Source organism: Orycteropus afer, unplaced genomic scaffold (genome assembly GCF_000298275.1).
Source record: "Orycteropus afer afer isolate SDZICR_OR568_19922 unplaced genomic scaffold, OryAfe1.0 scaffold00035, whole genome shotgun sequence".
NCBI lineage: Eukaryota > Metazoa > Chordata > Mammalia > Tubulidentata > Orycteropodidae > Orycteropus > Orycteropus afer.
Genome location: NW_006921622.1, coordinates 17,525,123 through 17,540,415, shown reverse-complemented (window position 1 = coordinate 17,540,415; position 15,293 = coordinate 17,525,123). Strand labels below are relative to the sequence as shown.

General features: G+C 40.2%; 1 protein-coding gene across 1 annotated transcript in view; it reads right to left on the bottom strand.

The window, feature by feature from the left end:
* Window positions 1-4,025, bottom strand: part of LOC103193236 (amyloid beta precursor protein binding family B member 1 interacting protein) — a 114,061-nt gene extending 110,036 nt beyond the window's left edge. Inside the window, exon 1 of the mRNA XM_007936380.1 lies at window positions 3,954-4,025. Coding sequence (XP_007934571.1) covers window positions 3,954-4,025 — 72 coding nt within the window. The remainder of the gene's footprint in view (window positions 1-3,953) is intronic.
* Between the last annotated feature and the right edge of the window lie 11,268 nt (window positions 4,026-15,293).

The following is a 15,293-nucleotide window of genomic DNA, read 5'->3' as shown; positions in this document are numbered from 1 at the left end:
AAGGAACAGGGTTAATGAAGAAAGGGGGAACAGAAAAAAAAAAAAAAAACCCTTAAATTAGAAAAAAAAAATTTCAACCAGGCACAGGGAAAATGAAAAAATGCTGAAAACTAGGACTTGGTAGGGGAAGATCTAGAATAATAATAAAAAGGACAAAAGTATTAATAATATTAGTTGTTTTAAAACAGACAAATAGAAGCCAACTAATCACCAGAAAAAGAAAGCGAAAAAGAAAAAAATAAAAATAAAGAGAAAAAAAAAAATCAGTGGAGGACAGGGCAGGGCACCCAGGCTCCGTCTGAGCACACAGATTGTGATGGAGTTCCTGTGGGCCCAGAAGGTAGGTGGGGTGGGGGATGGCCACACCTCCGTTCACCAAGCGTGTGTGGGTTATAAGAGTAACAAGAGGAATGTTGTACCTTTTCAGTCTTGCAGGTCCTGAGTGTCGTTGGGGTTGCTGGAAAGCAGAACATGTTCTTAAGCCCCAGGAATCTGCGAGAGTGCTGTCTCTTTAAATATCCAAAATAGTCAAGCAGCTTTTAAACCTGCAAAATGGCAGTGTCCTCTGGACCGGCAAAAGTCCACAGTTCAGCCCACCCTTCTCTTCACCTTCTCCATTTGTTCCCCAGCCACCGTGCACAGTCCTCCGTGCAGTCCCTGGCTAGCAGGGTGATTTTTAGTTTAATTCTTAGTTCCTACCAGCACTCGGGAATCTCCAAGCCATCTGTGCCGTCAGGGTCACTCAGGATCGCTGCCAGACCACAGCTTCATATGTCTCCTTTTTTGGTATTTTCATGCAAATTCTTCTGCTAGTTGGGGTTTAGTCCACTTCTGTATCTTTCCCTTCAAGGCTCAGGGGTCCAGGATTATCTTCTGTGTCTGTGTTAATTGGTTTCCCTTTTCTTTGTTGAAGAGGGTCTGTGCAGTCTTTCTGCCTATTCTGCCATCTTGCCGGAACTCCGAGAGTTTTTTTTTAAAGTAATTTTTGCCACATCACATTGCATGTAGAAGATATGGAATCGCTGGGTGGTGCAAATGGGTACATGTGTGGCAACTAATGAGAAGGTTTAAGGTTTGAGTCCACCAGATGCACCTGAGAAGAAAGGCCTGATACTCTTCTTCCCCAAAATCAGCCACTGAAAACCCTGTGGAGCACAGTTCTACTCTGACACACATGTGTCTCCATGAGTCAGAATCAAGTCAATGGAAAAAGGTACCGGTTGTTGTTGTTAGTTGCAGTCAAGTTGATTTTGACTCATGGTTACCCCATGTGTGCAGCACAGAACTGCTTCATGGGGTTTTCAAGGCTGTGATCTTTCAGAAGCAGATCACCAGGACTGTCTTCCAAGGTTCCTCTAAACCAAAACCAAACTCACCACCATTGAGGCGATTTGACTCATAGCAACCTCTCCTTGGGTTTCCAAGGCAGTATCACTACAGAAGTAGATTGCCTAATCTTCCTTCTGAGAATTGGCTGAATACCAACATTTTGGCTAGTCATCTAGGGCTTAACTGTTTGAGCAATCCAGGGACTGAAACTAGTAGAAGATATACTTGATAAAAAAATAATTTGTTTCTTTTTTCAATAATTATTTAATGTAGGTTTTCTAAGTTATAAAACTAATAGTATTCATTACAGAGATTTAGAAATACCAGAAAAACAGAAAGAAGAAAATATAACTAAATACAAATCTCCCTGGTCAACTGTATTATGTAGGAAGCTGTATTTATTTCTCAAATCAATCTATCGAAGACCAAGAGAGAGAGAAAGATTAGAAATTCCCATAACTTTTGTTTTTCTGTTTTCTTATCTTTGTATCTCTCACTTTATCTTATGTTTTGCTGTAAAGATCCATGACTGGTAAAACTTGAATTTGATTTGCAGTTTTTAATGATAAAAATGACTCCTTTCCAAGTTAATGGGTTGTTTTGTCATTAATTTTCCTTTGTCTGATGTTACTATTGTGATTTTATCCCCAACTTACTTTTTGCTATATTTTTGGACATATAATGCCCAATGGTTAACTTTCAAGTCCTCTGACTCATTTAGATTTAAGTGTCCCCTTTTAAATACATATCATTGGATTGTGGTTTCTGATTCAAATAGAGATTTTTTTTTCCTTTAAGGAGGAGAGTTTATTCTCAAATTTATGTTTAATGTCCCAACTGATACTTGGTCTCCCATCATCTTGTTTTATATTCAGGCATACCTCAGATATTGCAGGTTTGGTTCTAGACTACTGGGAATAAAGCTAGTATCACAATAAAGTGAGTCACACACATTTTTTGTTTTCCCAGTGTATACAAAAGTTATGTTTACACTATGCTATAGTCTATTAAGTGTGCAATAGCATTATGAAAAAGTTTGAAATACTGTGAGAATTACCAAAATGTGTCACAGAGACATGAAGTGAATGAACACATGCGGTTAGAAAAGCCAAACCAAACCAAATCAAACTCACTGCCAATGAGTTGATTCCAATTCATAGCAACTCTGATTGTGTTTCTAAAGCAGTAGATCTTTACAGAAATAGATTCCCACATCTTTCTTCCATGCAGCAGCTGGTAGGTTTGAACCACCAAACTTCTAGTTAGCAGTCAAAGGCCTTAGGCACTATGCCACCAGAATTCCTTCACTAAACCACCAAAGCTCCTTAAAGGGAAGTTATTAATGGCCAGATTGAAGGACAGATTTTAGACCTATGGCAAAACAAGACCTTTTCCTGGATCTGAAATCTTAAGAACTACTTGTTGGGAGAGCTGGCTGTATTAGCCAAAAAAACAGCAAGCACCAGAAGGGCCTTGAGTGAAAGTAGTTCCAAAGAGTCTTGGAAGGGCCTTTTTTCCTACTTTTGAATTAATAATAAGAATATTCAGCTGTGGTCCTATGAAAATTCCAGATTCTGAACAATCAGAATGGTCACCCCTCCTACCAGCAGCAGAAACGAGTAAACGGGCAAACAGAAACCATAAATGTTCTCTTAAACCTTACTCCTCATGGAAGGAAAAGTCCTTTCATCTATAGAAATGTGGCTATCATTCTAACATTCACCTTTTAACCAGCATCCTTTCTGCTGTAAGCCTACAATCTCATATTTTGTCTCTTCTTTCACAGAATCCAAACTTTCTTGGATTTTATTGATACTGGATGGTAACTAGGTTTATTTTTCCTATAATAAATATTTTTTTCAAAACATAGATTTTTTTTCCCACTTATTTTATAGGAAACTTAGAAAAGTCCCCATCTTATTTAGGAATATTGGGTTACTCATATTTTGATATTTTATGCAGCTCATCATAGATGAGCTCTACTTTCTGAATCAAAGAAGTATTTATGAGATAAAATTCACGTGATTTCATAAAGCAGGTGCTAGTAACCTGGGTCAGTGGTTGGGCTGGCAGCTACTGGGCTTCAGTCTGCCTAACAATGGGGGTGATCTCTGAATCAGTAGCCTTCATGCTATTTGAGGGGACCAAGTTCTTATAGTCTAGTCAGGAGGCCACCATAACTTCCACTTCGTTCTTTAAAATACAGCCATTCCTCAAAGGTTGGTAAAGAATATTTACTAAAGACATATCATTTTCTTAGCTAATCTTTATATGGGTAACTAATGGGAAACTGTTCAGTGGTGGTGGTGGTGGTGGTGGTAGTGGTGGGGATCCACTTGAGGGAAATTCCTCCACTGGCCAAATATTTGACCACGATGAGCAAGAGTACTGCCATAACAGAATGAATATGTGATCAATGTATTGAAATAACCAAATTCAGGAGGATATAATCAGGAAGAGCCTTTTTTTTTTTCCCTACCACAGTTAAATCACAAATACATAATACTGTCAATCTCCAGTTGTTGGCTTATTTTTAGACAGATCATTCAGATCATTCATCATATTAAAACCAAATTCTCTAACCACACTGTTTTCTAATTTGAAAGTTAAAAAGGGGAGCTTACCTGGGTTAGAAGATCCATCTCTCCCAGCAAATTGCTGAACATTTGGTCTATTTCATCACTTGACTCACCCATCTGAAAAAGAAAGAAACCCAGAGATAAATAGTTGAATAAAAGCCAGATCTCTGGATAAATGTCACTTCTCTTTCTTTCTTCAAGGGTCCCATCCAGGGGTAAGTAAATCTAGAATAGAAAGATATGGAGAACAATCGTGTGATAGTTGGAGCTATGTGTCAACTTGGCTGGACCACAATTCTGTGTGGTTTAAGCAGTTGTGATGTGGGTTATTCCCATGATAAGATTGGATGCACATGTTCTGAGCAGCCAGTCCATTGAAAGGGAGTTTCCCTGGGGGTGTGGACTGCTTCCAATATATTTATGGACATCCTGGGAAAAGAGACACTCTTTTGTGGACTGGGATTCTGTTGTGCTGCCTACAACTGCCTGTGAGTGAACAATCATCCACCCACCATTCGGCCTGGTGTTCTTGTATTCGTCATTCAACAGCGTCAACAGTCAGGATACTGACTACCAACTTTGAGCTCGTCAGCCCCTGTAGCCGCATGAGTCGGGAAAAGCTTCCAGCTTGGTCCAAGAACTTGGGACTTGCCAGCTTCTATAAGTGTGTGGGCCTTTTTCCTAAGATAAATTTCTCTTTCTCTATATGTATATATAAGCTTTACTGGTTTTGCTTTTCTAGAGAACACAGCCTAACACAAGTCATATCAGTCTGAAATTCCAAGCCTGACCACTCTCCAATTTGGCCTGGTCCTAGATGAACAAATCCCTAGGAACTGCCAAAAATTCGCCTATCTCCTGCGAGGTTAAGTCTCTCCACAGGTTGGACCTGGAACAGAAATCAAAGTGTTCGTATTTACCACTCTGAACTGTTTTTCCAAACTAAACTAGGCTCCTTGGGGTCGAGTGGATAAAGTGTACATCACTTAGGAATTAAACTCATCACAACCAAAACACCAAACCTACTGTTGCTGAGGTGATTCTGACTTATACCGACCCTATAGGACACAGTAGAACTGACCCATAGGGCTTCCGAGGCTGTAATCTTTATAGAAGTGGACTGCCACATCTTTCTCCTGCAGAATGGCTGGTAGGTTCAAACCCACCAGCAGCCAAGTATTTAACCACTGTGCCACCAAGGCTCCTCAGCTCACCATAGGACACCTTATTAGAAAAGAAGAAAGTGTCATTTATGCCACAGATAGTTGTGTCATAAGAGATGTAGAACACTAGATCCACTTTAAAAAAAAGTATACAATCAAGGTAAGTGAAGAGTGATTAAACGTATTTACCAAACTATTTCCTAGTTAACAAAGATATCTCTGAAATCAAAGTTTTAACACATTTATTTAGAACTATTGGTGTGACAAACAGAACTAAAATGGTAGATAGCCAATTGAAAAAAAAAAAAAAAACAACGAAGATGGAAATAGAGTATTTTTTAGATTAAAACATTTCTTTCCCTAAATTAAGCAATTGTCCAAGGGAGGAAAAGTGTTACAGTAAGACTGGGGCTGGGATGCCCTGTGATGTATAACCAGCTGCTCTCTTTCTTGACATTTTGGGCAGTACTGGGTTATGAAACTAGGAGAGAAAGCTCTTAGCCAATAAGCTACAGTGTGCTGTTTGGCAAAGGGAATCAGCTGCTGCTTCTGTGAAATAAGGAGTTTGCCTCAGGTCATTTCTAAGACTCTTAAATGCTCTAAAACACTACAGATTAACACCAATGACAACTCAAGCTAAGAAGTCTGATGAATGTAGAGGACCAGTATACTATGTAAGCAAACAATATTTATACATGTGTATATGTGTCATATGTGTGTTTTAACCTTTTTATATGGAAACTTTTAAACACACATAAAACTTTTTAAACATACAAAACAGAATAATATAATTAATCTCATGTATCCAACTCTCTAGTGTTAACAATGATCAACTCATGGCCTTTTTTATCTAAATATATATGTATCTCCTCCCCAACAGACTATTTTGAAGCAAATATCATTTTTCCATAAATATTTCAGTATGAAGCGCTCTCATTTTTTTTTTTTTTTTCCACTGTACCACAATACTCTGGGTGTATGTGTGTGTTTAAAACAAATAATTTGGGTAAAATAGGCGAAGTTAGGGCAGATACATCTTTCCTTAAACAAATTATCTTCAAAACTTATACTTTTAGAGGTAACATGTTTTTATTTGTAATAGCTGTATCTAATCAGGTGTAAAAATGGCATGGAGAGGCATCTGACTTCCTCTAATTTCATGAGGGGGAGAAAGACTCACTGTTGGCATCAGCTTAAGGCTGATTCCTATGAAGCGGAGGTCAGACATACTTCCTCTCTCCAACCTGTTTAACTACTCTGATACCAGCACTCTCTACTTCTCTGCTGGGTTCAATAAATTGTTGCAGTGGCCACACAGAACTCACAGACAACTCTCACAATAATGAGGTTTATTAGGGAAGTAACAGGTCACAATTCAGGTTCAGAAATGACTCAGGATCCTGTTCTTTGTTAGGACAGCCTCTTCTTAGCCATGCCCACAGGCACAGGCAGGCTTCTCTTCGAGTCCCTGAGGCTTCTTTGGCCTCTTGGGCCAGCCTGGCCTCTTAACTTAAAAGTGTTACAAAGCTTTTAAGCTCTGCCAGTAAGTGCCCAGAAACACCCTCCTCTGCTAGTAAACCTTGCCAAACGCGTTCAGTTCTCTCACTTACTCCATGGATCTGCAAGCCTAGCTCCGCCAAGTGCCCGGAGGCAACCTACTCCACTAGAAAGTCTCCTGCCCAAATGTATTCAGCTCTCTTGCTCCATGGGCAGGGAAGCCCACTGCACCATCTCCTACTGGTCTCCTGGTTCTGCTACTTTTGTGGCCACCATTTCTCTGCTGCTGCTTCTCACCATCTCTCATCGTCTCCAGGGTTACAGCTGTCTCCTGGGTCTAGGAAGAACCTAGCATAGGGACCCTGGGTACAAAAGACACACTGCATTCCTGCCTCTTTGTCTTGGTGGTAGTCAGGTCCCCCCTTTCTACCTCTGGGATGGTCATTTTAAGACTAGTGCAATGGCAAAACTGATCAAGCCACTTGTTAAGAGTTCTACAATTATTTGCATTGTCCCACCCCTGCAGGGTGCCACACACCTTACTTGCTTAGTCCCACCCAATCATTTGGTGGGAATTACAAGACCATGGCTGGAAAGGCCATATAAAAGTAATCCATCACACTGCATTTGGGTTTTTTTGTCTCCTTATAAAATATGAAATACCTTTGTATTTCATATCCATATTTGACTCTGCCTACTTAAAAATGCTTCAATTTATTTCTAAAAATCCCAATCCTTGAAAGTGAAGGAATGTGATGTAATGATGATGATGCTGATGATAACAATAACACTTAAATAGTACTTATCATTTTTCAAGAACTTTTCTATAAGCCAGAGTTGATATTAAAAGCAGTTAGCACCCAGTATGGCATGTACACTAACTAAGATAGGATGCTAGGTGTCAAAACTATTTTGGGTGAACTGGTACATATCCTCCAAATATCCACCCTGCAGAGTTAGTGCTTATTCTTCTCAAATCATCTTCAACCATTATTTTGGGCTTATCACTTAGGAATTCTGCCATAACGAAATCTTCTTTTTTTCTCATCATTTATTTTCTCCTCTCTAAATTTTAAGAAGAAAAACTTATTTTGCTTTCTCTCCCCAACTTTACCATCTTCACTGAACAGAAGTGAGAGTATTTTCCATCTGAATATCCTGCTCCCCACAATAATTCTTTGCTCTCTTTCTAGGCACTCTCTCTGTTGTTGTTGTTGTTTGCCGTCGAGTCGGCCCCGACTCATAGCGACCCCTCCTTGGGTTTCCGAGGCAGTATCACTACGGAAGTAGGACTGCCCAACCTTCCTTCCGAGGAGTGGCTGGTGGGCTTGAACCGCCAGCCTTCTGGTGAGCAGTCAAGTGCCTTAGGCACTATGCTATGCAAAAGCTACTCTGTGCCACCCTTATTGAGTACATTCAATGGTTGAATGCAAGATTTCAGTTTTGCACTTTTTGTATTAGAGGAGGTGGTGTAAACCGTTAATGCACTTGGCTGCTAACTGAAAGGTTAGAGGCTCGTGTCCATCCAGAGGCACCTCAAAAGAAAGGCCTGGAAACCTATTTCTAAAATATCAGCCACTGAATACTCTATGGAGCACAGTTCTGCTGTGACAGATGCGGGGTTGCCATGAGTCAGAATTGATTTGGCAGCAACTGGTATATTGGAGGAAGGACGACTGAATTGTTATGAATGGACATGTTAACTTTCCAGAGCACTATCTGGGGCCCAGTAGAGGAGGTGCCACACAGGAACATGGGTAGCTGCAAAAGTGGACTGGCCAGGAGGGACCAGGGATGGGACTTTAGTTAAAACAAGAGTGATCTATGATACCACAGGATGATCACATTCCTTAGCAGTAGACATAACTGAAAGAATTGGGTGTATGTACACCATGGGACATGGAGGCAAGTGGTTGAATGCAAGGAAGCCATTCAGCAAATGATCAGGGTCAGACCACACAAAGTAGGCAGGTGAGCACTCAGGAACAGAAGTGACAGCTAAGGTGGATCCCACAGGTCTCAGTCTATGCGGCCAGAGAGGAATCAAACAGCACCAGTGAAGAAAGATGGAGAACGTTTATCCTGTTTTGTGCAGGGCTTCTAACCTGTTCCCTCCAGGTTGACCCCCTGCTGAGAAGTTCTATTTCTACCCCAGATGTAGTGAATCAAAATCTACATTTTTAACAAGATCCCCAGATGATTCCTATGCTGACATAAGAATTATCTGGGGATCTTGTTAAAATGTAGATTCTGATTCAGTCTATCTGGGGGTGGAAAGGCATTTGCTCAGCAGGGGGTCAACTTGGAAGGAAGCCCTAGTTTTCTATGACCTATTGGACCTAAAGTGTTTACTGAAGACAGAAGAAGAAAAGAAGGCTACAGGTAGACCTAGTCTCAGGTTGACAAGGGGAGTCGATGCTGGCATTTGTTCCCATGTGGTCTTATTTCCTTTGAAAAAGTAGCTGAATTAGACCCTCCCTTCTCATAATCTACAAAATGGAGGAAAGAAAGTATTAAACAAAATACCCAACGTTCTACCAACTGTCCCGTCAAGCAATCTGATCCTCTGAATCTTATCCTGATTATTCCATTATAACTTTAATAAGGGAAAATTAGCCAAGTAAACAATAAAATTCCAGAGCTATTGTCTTGGTTCTCTAGTGTGGCTATAATAGAAATACTACAAATAGATTGCTTTAACAAACAGGAATTTATTCTCTTACAGCTTAGGAGGCTGTAAGACTTTGAGTCAGAACTCAAAGTGCTGGTTCTAGGGGCTGTGTGAAGGCCCCTCGACCTTGGGTTTCAGTTCTGCCTCCTGTTCCAGGCCCCCTGGAGCTGGAGGCTTTTTCTGACTCATGCAGCTGCAGGTTGCGGAGGCTGACCAACCCAAGATCTATGGGCAAAATGTCACAATCCTAAGATCAGCAGGTAACATAGCAGACCACTTGGTCAAGTCCAGGAACAATCACAAGATCGTTAGGCAACACAACTGGCCAAGACTCAGCCAGATGCAGGGCCTAGATATGTCAAAAGCTAGCGACCTTTCCCAAAGCTTCTTCATATATACTGGAAGAAGACCATGCCCTAAAGGCAGCTCCCCTTTCACTGATTAATGTTTCACAGCAGAGTCCACCATGGATGTGACTACAATCTCATCATGGAGAATAACTACATCCAGTTGCTGAGTGCTCAAAACCATGGCCCAGCCAAGTTGACACATAATCTTAACTATCACAACTATCCATGTGATTTTTTATTTTATTATGCAGAACAAAATAAAGGTATCATTGAGATGGATCTACTTTTGAAAGAAGACAACTGCTGAAAACCCTATGGAGCACAGCCCTACTCTGAAACACATGAGGTCACCATGCTTCAGAGTTGACTTGACAACAACTGGCTTGGTTTGTTTTTTTGAGATGAATGTTGATTAACCAGGAAACATAAGAGTAAGTGTTAAGTGTTAAATCTGTTTCAAATTTTTCATAAAAGTAATCCATTCAGAGTGGAAAAAATAACTTTGTTTGCTAGACTCAGAACTGCCAACCAGTGTTAGGCTAAACTCAGAGGAACCTATGATGACACTGGGGATAAGAATTCTGCCATTGATGTGTTCCTTGATCATTAGATTTGGAAAAGCATTAACATGAAGACAAATAAAGCCTTGAAAGGCAATGTGACATCAATGATTCAGAAAAACCCACTGAACATGAAGATCTCAGCTTCTCAGCCTGAACACACCACTGAGACACAACAGGTTGTGGATATGCCAGAGTGAATCACCCACCTAAGATGAAAATTACTCAGACCCGAAGCACATCCTGATGATCTCTCCTAAACTTTTCCTACATTCATCTGGTAAACAGCTCCCCCCTGCCCTTTCATACCTTTCCCCTAGAGCCGGTTGATACTGAATTGTTAAAAGGAGTCAACATCAAAATGGGCTGTAAATCTCTACTTGTAAGTAAACAGGCTACTGAATGAACCACAATTTAAAAGACTAGCACCTGGATGGAAAACCAGTAAGATATTTTAGTTAAGGGCTATTATTAACATCAATTTTTATTAATATTTATTATGGTTACCCTCCCTGCAAGTAGACCTTATTTTTGGAGTGAATAGTATAAGAATCATACAGACATATACAAAAAAGGAAAGGAAAAAAAAACAAAACCCAAAAACAGTTGCTGCCAATTTGGTTCAGACTCATGGCCACCCCTGTGTCAGAGTGGAATTGTACTCCATAGGGTTTTCAATGGATGATTTTTTAGAAAGAAGTAGAGCTTCTGAGGGGGCCTCTAAGTGGACTTCAACCTCCAACCTTTCAGTTACCAGACAAGCCCATTAGTAACTACACACCACCTGGGGAAAGTATATACATAACAAATGTGAGAAAATAGGGCTCTATTTATGTGTGGGGAGCTCTGGTAGCATAGTGCCTAAGGCACCTGACTGCTAACCAGAAAGCTGGCGGTTCAAACCCACCAGCCACTCCTCGGAAGGAAGGTTGGGCAATCCACTTCCATAGTGATACTGCCTTGGCAACCCCAAGGAGAGGTCACTCTGAGTCGGGTCTGACCTGACAGCACATAACAACAACAACAACATTTATGTGTGGCATTTTCCATAGGTCAAAATAAAAAAAATTAAAAAGAAAATAGCCGGCCCCAAGAGCTGAAAGTGTTATTTGGGTGAGCAGCCCAAAAGAGTTTGGGTGGAGTCACAGTGAGGTCAATTTATTGCAAAACAATCCATGTTCACATCAAAACTGGGTGGAGTTAAAATTTATTATGAGTACCTCATTTCCAAGTTCATTTGTGTCTTGGGAAGAAAAACACATTGTAGAATAAAAGCAACAGTACTTTATCAGATAGATTTTGTAGGGTTTTGGGGTACATACATGAGGGGTGAGGTAGTTGAAGCTGCACATGCAAGATGAAACCCTGCTTAAATTCCCTCAGTGATAATGGGAATTTTCCCGAAAAGCCAGTATTTCTCTAAGGCTCAAATTTCTAAGTCTGTTTTTAATCCTCAAATAGTTTTTCCTATCTCTCTCTGTATTTCACATATAAACTTCAAATATCTACCTACCTACCTACCCACCCACCTACCTACCTACCTATTCTAGGTACTCTGATAGGAGTTCTGGTGGCATAGTGCCTAAGGCATTTGACTGCTAACCAGAAGGTTGGCAGTTCAAACCCACCAGCCACTCCTTGGAAGGAAGACCAGGCAATCTACTTCTGTAGAGATACCATCTCAGAAACCCAAGCAGGGGTCACCATGAGTTGAATTGACTCGACGGCAGTGATTTTTTTTTTTTTTTTTGGTTTAGGTACTCTGATACATATGTTTAATGGCATATATTTATATCTGCAGCAAAGTTATATTTACTGTATCTTTATATTTAACTCAGTATGGATGCACAGTTCATTGCCTTTCAAAAGACCATTTCTAGTCATGATGTTGGACCTAGACCAGGACCTCTTCAGTGAAGACAGATCTTACCAGAGTAGCTGGGTCAAGGGTTCTTTTCTTCTAAGGAATTACCTGCACTAAGGCAAGGTTGGTGCAGCTCTTCACGGATCGGATGACCTACTTTGGATTACTACCAATACTATAATAAGAAACTACTATTTTATGCTGCTTTAGGCAGACAAATAGGCTGTTTTCTTCTGAGATGGTGACAGGGGTAACTCCAGCTCAGAGGGCAGTGAGCATTAACTGGTGAGGCCGCTGTTATGGATTGAATTGTGTCCTCCCAAAATTTGTGCTTGGAACCTATACCTGTGGATGTAATCTAACCTGATGTAATACAATCACCTTCCATAACACAATCTAATGTGATGTAGTCACTCACGAGGCCATTCCAGTATAGGGTGGCTCCTAAACCTAATCGCTTTGATTTATATAAACAGCAGCCTAGACACAGAAACTCAAGGGGAAGAGGATCACGATGACAATGGAGACAGATGCATCTACAAGCCCTGGGACTCCAAGGATTGTTGGCAGCTACTAGAAGCTGAAACAGACAAGGAAGTACCTTCCTCTAGAGCTATGCCCTGCATTTGGACTTCTAGCTTCCTGACCTGTGAGAAAATACATTTCTGCTCTATAAAGCAATGACTTATGGTATTTCTGTGACAACAACACTAGGTAACTAAGACAGCCTCTCAGGTTTCTGGTAAGCCTCTGCTGCTTCTCTGGTTTCACTGTTGATCTGAGAAGGAGCCAGTCAGTAACGTCCTTCTTGGTTGGATGCTCTCAGATGTGCCAAAGTCCTTGTACACCTTTTCAACCAGAGGATTTTCTACTTGCTCCTTGGTTCTTTAACGATCTAGAGCCTAAGAACTTTGGAATGTTTCTCCTTGCCTTCATTCTCACTGTCAAGTCATAGCTGAGAGCCTCATCAGCTCACCCACCTGGCAGTCTCTCTCCCACCCCATCAATCCTCAAGACCACCTCTATATATTTGTTTTTGTTAGATACCATCAAGTCAATTTTGACTCATATTGATCCCATGTAACAGAATAGAACTGCCCTGTAGGGTTTCTTTCTTTAATGCATTTTATTGAAATATAATTTATGTACAGTGAAATACACAAAACTAAAGTGACATGGGTCAATGCTTTTTCTTTTTTTGGCAGTGTTCCCTCCCCTTACCTCCCCACCAGCAACCAACAAAGAAAGTTTCCCTCCACATATAAACCTTTCCTTGACCCTCCACAACAACGAACTAATACTATATTTGTCCTTCTGTGATTGACTTATTTCACTCAGCATCATGTCCTCCAAGTCCATCCATATTATGCAGTGTTTTTCAGACACTACATTATTCTTTAGTGCTGCATAGCATTCCATTATGTGTATGTACCATAGTTTGGTCATCCACTCTTCCACTGATGGGCATGTAGGTTGTTTCCATCTTTTTGCTATTGTAAATAGTGCTGCGATGAACATGAGTGTATGTATCTGTTCCTGTCCTGGCTCTCACCTCTCTAGGATATATACTTAGTAATGGGATTGCTGGGTCAAATAGTATCTCCAGTTCCAGCTTTCTAAGGATCACCATATTGCTTTCCACTGTGGTTGTATCACTTCACAGTCTCACCAGCAGTGTATGAGAGTCTCAATCTCTCCACATCCCCACCAGCATTTGTTCTTTTCTGTCTTGTTGAACCTTGTTATCAGTGCTGGGGTGAGACACTATCTCGTTGTTTTGATTTGCCTCTCTCTGATGGCCAATGACTGTGAGCATCTCTTCATGTATTAGCTGGCCACCTGAATATCCTTGGTGAAGTGTCTATTCATGTCTTCTGCCCATTTTTCAATTGGATTGTTAATTCCTTTGGTGTTGAGGCATTGGAGCTTCCCATCAATCTTAGAGATAAGTCCCTTGGCAGATATGTAATTATCAGCAAATATGAATTTGTTGCTGTCATTTTTGTTATGTACTTTTTTGTGGTGTTGATTTCTTTGTTTCATATAATTTTCTATGCTGAGCTCATTTTGTTTATGAATCATGTTATCACTTCCTTTGTTGCTACTGTTTTAGTATTTGCTAAATATTTGTGCTGATCCTCTTTTTTATTTTGATGTGAAAGTTTATCATTTTTCTTTGAGGTTACGCTGTGATTTATAGTTTTCTTCCCAAGTTTAGAACAGTTCATTCTATCTTGTAGTTGTCTTGACATCCCTACCATCTAGAAGTTCTGTAATGACAGAGTTTTTTCCCTCTTTTTGGTTTGTAGTTGTCCTCATTTGTCAATTCATGTCTCTGGTCCCCGTTTACAATCTTGTAGGCTTCTTTACTTTGGATACTTCCATAGCTGGGTTGGTTTCTGGGTTATATTCTCATATGTGTTAACGGTCAGTTGTTGTTGGCTGTTGTTGCTTCTCTGTCCAAAGGACTCCCTTTCGCATCTCTTGTAAGGTTGGTCTGGCTTTAACAAATTCCCTTAATTTCTGCTCATCTGGAAATGTCCTAATTTCACAATCATATTTGAGGGACAATTTTGCTGAGTATATAATTCTTGGTTGGAAATTTTTCTCTTTCGGGATTTTACATATACCATTCCATTGTCTTCTCACCTGCACAGTTTCTGCCAAGAAATCCGAGCTTAGTCTTATTGGTTGCCCCTTGTAGGTAACTTTTCATTTTTCCCATGCTGCTCTCATGATTCTTTCTTTGTCTTTGGCTTTGGTGAGTTTGATGATGATATGTCTTGGTGATTTTCTTTTCAGGTCTATCCTGTTTGGGGTTCGTTGGACTTCCTGAATGGATATATTCTCATCTTTCATCATTTCAGGGAAGTTCTCTTCCAACAAATCTTGGGCAGTTTTCTCAGCGGTTTTATTTTTCTCTTCCTGTTCTGGAATTCCAATGACACGTAGGTTATTCATTTTGATGGTATCCCACATGAACCTTAGGCTTTCTTCACTTTGTTTTGATCTTTTTTCTCATTGATCTCTTTCCAAAGAAGTATTCAGGTATTTGTCTTTAATCTCATTAATTCTGTCTTCCATTGCATCAATTCTACTCCTTTGCTCTATCAATGTGTTATCTATTTCTGACAATTTAGTAGTAACCTTCTAGATTTCTATCTGTAGATTTTGAGTCATTTCTAATTTTTCATTTATTTTGTCATTTTGTTCTTATATTTTCTTCCGAAATTCTTCTAGGGTTTTGTCTGTGTTTTCCTTGATCTGTCTCTCAATCCTT